The following is a 5,000-nucleotide window of genomic DNA, read 5'->3' on the forward strand; positions in this document are numbered from 1 at the left end:
GAGATTAAAAAGGGACGTGGTCTCTGCGTCGTGCTGGAGGATTCTGTTGTCTAATGTTTGGAGGAATGTCCTGGGGTTTCGAGGCATGTCTTGGTTTCCAGTGTGAGATTTCTGTGTACTTTGCCTTTGTTAAGATCATCGCCCGTCTGAAGGTAGGGGAGGTGGAGGTGGTGGAGGCCTCGAATGACTACTCCAGCTTTGAGAACGTGTGCCTCGACCACGACCACTTTGCCCACGTCATCGAGATCTATGACTTCCCAGCCATGTTCAAAACGGATGACCTGCTGGATGCTTTCACAGACTACAGGTGGGTTAGGTCAGGGTCACTGTTCTGAGGGTTTATTTAGAGTTGTCTTTATATGCTAAATATGAATAAATATTTCCAAACAACTCAAGCATCACTCAACCCCCCCGCCCAACAACCAATCAAAATGATGCCTTCATCCACGTGCACCTGTGCACAGTCGGAGCACTGACGCTCTCTTTCCTGTGTTCCAGTGAAGGGGGCATAAAGATTAAGTGGGTGGACAACACTCATGCGCTCGGCGTCTTCTCAAGTGCATCTGCAGGTATGGTCTGAATCTGCAGGTGTGGTCTGAATCTGCGGTTCTGGTCTGCACTGAGCAAAGCATGAAACTACTTTTCTTCCATGTTCTAGAATTGAAGGTTTTCAAGGTTTTTTGCAGCAGAGTTGATGGCTATGAAATCTTATTTTATGAGAGAACCCTCCAGGTAGCAGTGAATGTGCTCATGCTTCTGTGTTGTGGTGTTTGGTTCTGTGTTCTGAGCTGCTGTGTTGTGTTGGTTCTGTCCAGCCACACAGGCCCTGTCGATACGACACCCACTGCTGAAGACGAGGACGCTGTCTGAGGGGAGTAAGAAGGCTAAGGGCAAAGCCATGAGACGCGCAGGTGCACGTCCGCCACGCGCCACACCGTTAAACTTCATTAATCACTTATTTATTGTGTGATGAAGACAGTCACAGGAAGGTTAAATGGGTGCTCAATATATGTGTATACACACACACACACGTTGCATTCATACAGGACAGTTTTCGAGTACCCAGATAACTGGGCTGAGCTGTTGCTGTGTGGTGTGTTAAAGTGGCCTGTGGCTTGTGTTCAGAGTTCATCCAGCCGGTGAAGGCAAGACCCCAGACAGACGCGGCCGTAGCCAGGAGGTTGGTTACCCGAGCTCTGGGCTTGGGGGGGGGCTCCAGAGGAAAACGCTACTGACGCAGACTAAGGTAGCGCCCCGTCCAACAGGACAAAATCACTGAGAGCTGTGCAGATGTGTCCCCGCTCCCAGCGTTCTCTAGCCCTGCTCCAGTAAAGTAGCCCAGCTGTTCACATTAACCTTTGTCCTGCTGTTTCTGTTCTGACATACACCTCTACTCCAGTACCGCTGTCAGCTGGATCACGTGTTCTGCTCCCCACTTAATTCTGATTTGTGAATAAACCACTCAGTTCGACCAATTGAAATGAAAAGCACAGCTAAGGTGTAGCTAAACGTACACACATGCCGTGATTTAAAGCTCTCAGGTGATTTGTCACGTCTCACACAGTGAAGAAATGCCCTATGGTGACGTTTCGACACCTGTAGCCATCGCGATGAACTGTCCCCCACTCACGGTGAGGTTTAAAGACCCTTGTAGGTTGGCGTTTTGGGGCAAAACCGACTGCATGTCCATAAACTGGAACAAAGGTTATTTTTCCTTATTTGCATTTAATCGTGTCACTTTATTAGAAGTACAGTGTGTCTTTCACAGACTTTTTTTTGTTGTTGTTTTGTGTGTTAAAACAATAATTTGTGAATGATGCTCAGATGAAAAATGTTGATTGTTTAAAAAAAGTCATCTGTAAATCTTTTAATGCATCAACAGTAACTACTACAGTAGGGTATGACCTGGGACCATCTGCAGTGGTAATAACTAGCTCAAGTGTTGAATCACATCTACATGGGGTTCCTTTTATCAATAGTGTTGTTATTTTATATTACGGCCATGTCCCAGTCATAGCTGCACATGTGGGTACAGCTGTGCTGAATTTTGTAATGTCACAACTGTTTTTTCTTAATACATTTGTTATGTTGTTTGGTTCTATTTGATTAAACATCTCTCTTTAAAAAAAATAAAGTTTGTTCTTATGAGAAACTAAAATATCTGGTTCTCTAGGTAGTACATTAGAAGCAAGGTATTTTATTAATCAAGTGAACAATTTTAAAAAATCTTTTTGTTGTATAAACCACTGATGCCCAATGTGTTATCCAATCAGAAGTAAACACTGTGTGCAGGTACCGTCCACACGGGTTCTGTCCTCATAAAACAGAGGACACTAGGTCAGTACAAGCCTCCCAAATCTGCAGCAGACTTTAACAGAGCTGAAAAGTCCGTGACTGCTAGCAGTTGTTATCGTGATGCTTGGCGGCACGAATATTCAGCCAGAGAAGCTCCAAAATTAAAAAAGGGTGCAGATCGGGGTTCCCAAAACAACTCCAAGTTAAGCTAAAACAAAGCGAATATGATAATACTGGAGTTTGTGGCACTGGGTGAACTAAACGACTACAAAAACTACGGTTTAAAGATGACAGTCCAGAGCACGGAGAGACGGAGGAGTCTTGAGTGTTACAACCGTGACGGACGGTGAACGAGAGCATCTGTGGAGAGGTGGGTGTGCCTCACTTCAGCACCGCTGAGGTACCCTCTAGTGGTTGGTCTGGGTTGAACAGTCTCGACGTCGGATTGCATCCTCCACGTGAGCCTGTCCTCGTCCTTCTCGGTGCACGCGTTCTCTACCTCCGCTGCAGCTGGTTGGTCATAATTCCTGGAAACTCGTTGACGTCTGAGCTCCGGGAACCACCTACGGGACGAATGAGAGCATCATGGCTGTTACGGGTCAGAAGAACGGGGCTTTTCCAGCTGTGGTGCTGCAGTCGCTCAGCATAACGTGTAAATACAACGTTATAGCAACCAAGACTCTCCGTTCACGAGCGCAGCCTGATGGGATGGAAGCGAGACAATCCCAACACATTTTAACACCACTGTCATTACCGCTCCTGCTACTCACCTGTATGGCAGTTATACGTCCATATCCGATACCCATCATAGCGGCACTGACACCTCATGATGTTGTTGGTGTAATCAGACTCTGCAACCTCATAATTGGGATTGATTACAACCTGTTGGGAATACAGTGTGAGACCAAGCACACACACATCTACATCAATCACCTCCCCGTACATAACCAATAAATACAGGCTGCTGACGTCTGTTTACCAGTCTGATTACAGCCCAATAACATACAGCTTCAGGTTTGCTTTTCAAAATACCTGCATTTTATAATGGGACATAAACCAGCACCTGGAAAATGTAGTCGCCCGGTTTCACATCTGTCACGTCGATCCACTGGCAGTCGATGTCATGCCGGTAGGTGTCCCAGCATCCCACAGTGATCCCTTGTTGTCCAAAGTTTGCGCAAGCATATCTCTTTGGTATGCCTGTCAGGAGAGAAACAGCTGTTTAGAACATCATGGCCATGTCTAAAGGCATCACAAGGGCACACTCACAGCGTCAGTTAAAGCAGCAATGTGGGCGTGTGTGTGTGTGTGTGTGAGCACGCGCAGGCATGGCTGACCCTCGTCACACTCCGTATCCTCCAGGCAGAAGCTGGCCTTGTGACCCTCTGCCACCCGGGTACCGTTCAGGCTCAGCAGGTCGTAGTGCGTGAACACCTCCATGCTGTGGTAGTGCCTGCTTACACAAACAAACAAACAAACAAACAAACATCGCTCACATGAGAGTTCAGGTGGGCAAAGACTTACTCACACTAGTAGTGCTATTTTAACACAGATCTTAAGAGTGCGTAAACACAAATAACTTCTCTAATTCCCTACTGTAACTTAAACGTCTGTGAAATTATTATGAAATCAATAATGGAATTTACATTGGTGCTTTGTCTGATGAGTCAGTCCACATGAACTATGTAATTTAGATTCAGATAATTTACTTATTTTGAACTAATGTAAGATGACATGATAGGGACTGGGCTGACCAATCATGGTGCGGGCAGGGCTTGCACTGTGCGAGTGGACTGACCGATGGCATTCGTGCCAGATCCAGGCGTGCTGCCCGGCTTTGGGGCGGAAGTCTGCACGGCCGTTGTTGTGGATCTGCGAGGAGAAGCGCAGCAGGCGTCGGTAGGAACTGGTGTCGGCCATCGCCGCACTGCTGGCTAGGCAGTTCTCCTCGTGAGCACACTGCAGCATGTACATGGGCCGGTCCTCCAGGTAGGTGGTGTGCTCCACCAGCTCTGCGTTCAGCACCAGGTCAGGGGCACCTGTGAGAGAGAGAACACTCACATTACACTGGATAACATGCAGGGCGGCATTTCGTCTTGTACAATAAGAAAGAAATGAAAGAAACTGTTTGCTTGAGAACTGAACACTCGCGGAGAGCTTTGGCGGCACCTAGTGGTGGAGTAATGACAACACAATCACACTAAGGTCATCTGTATAATTACACTGAACATTCCATCTCATTTAAGATGATCTTAAAACAACACTTTTGGGAAACTAGATTTACTTGTTCAACCCATGTGGGAAACCCATGTGCTAGTTTTCTTTGGCTCAGAGCTGTTTATTTAAGTTGATTGATTATAGCTGCACTTTACAATATAGTTAGAGCATCATTAAATAACATTTAAGCAGAGGAAGTGTTACATTAGTGTGATGGGTAGTACAGGTGGGTGTGTGTAGTACAGGTGTAGCACGCATGGGTGGGTGGTGTGTACCATCGGAGCAGGACACTCCAGCAGCGAAGCGACCGCCACCCTTCGGGCAGCTGAGGTGTTTCCCATGATGGAGGCACTGAGCGAGACTCATCTCAGTTCCAGAACACCGGACCCCACTCATCACCACCGAGTCCGCACTAACGTCTCCTGGCCAGTACCACGTCTCCTACAAACACACACACACACACACACACACACACACACACACACACA

The 5,000-nt window shown here is 47.0% G+C and overlaps 2 protein-coding genes across 2 annotated transcripts in view; one reads left to right on the top strand and one right to left on the bottom strand.

Annotated features, from left to right (window-relative positions):
* The window catches only part of r3hcc1 (R3H domain and coiled-coil containing 1), a 4,448-nt gene extending 2,290 nt beyond the window's left edge, over positions 1 to 2,158 (top strand). Inside the window, exons 6-9 of the mRNA XM_035535742.1 lie at positions 135 to 307; positions 499 to 569; positions 816 to 911; positions 1,126 to 2,158. Of these exons, the coding sequence (XP_035391635.1) occupies positions 135 to 307; positions 499 to 569; positions 816 to 911; positions 1,126 to 1,235 (450 nt within the window). The 3' untranslated portion in view covers positions 1,236 to 2,158. The remainder of the gene's footprint in view (positions 1 to 134; positions 308 to 498; positions 570 to 815; positions 912 to 1,125) is intronic.
* Positions 1,760 to 5,000, bottom strand: part of loxl2a (lysyl oxidase-like 2a) — a 23,504-nt gene continuing 20,263 nt past the window's right edge. The window contains exons 9-14 of the mRNA XM_027018251.3: positions 4,788 to 4,953; positions 4,094 to 4,334; positions 3,633 to 3,748; positions 3,359 to 3,495; positions 3,066 to 3,177; positions 1,760 to 2,858 (exon numbers count right to left, since the gene is read on the bottom strand). Coding sequence (XP_026874052.3) covers positions 2,791 to 2,858; positions 3,066 to 3,177; positions 3,359 to 3,495; positions 3,633 to 3,748; positions 4,094 to 4,334; positions 4,788 to 4,953 — 840 coding nt within the window. The 3' untranslated portion in view covers positions 1,760 to 2,790. The remainder of the gene's footprint in view (positions 2,859 to 3,065; positions 3,178 to 3,358; positions 3,496 to 3,632; positions 3,749 to 4,093; positions 4,335 to 4,787; positions 4,954 to 5,000) is intronic.

This window comes from Electrophorus electricus, chromosome 19, assembly GCF_041902795.1.
Source record: "Electrophorus electricus isolate QZ-2024a chromosome 19, ASM4190279v1, whole genome shotgun sequence".
NCBI lineage: Eukaryota > Metazoa > Chordata > Actinopteri > Gymnotiformes > Gymnotidae > Electrophorus > Electrophorus electricus.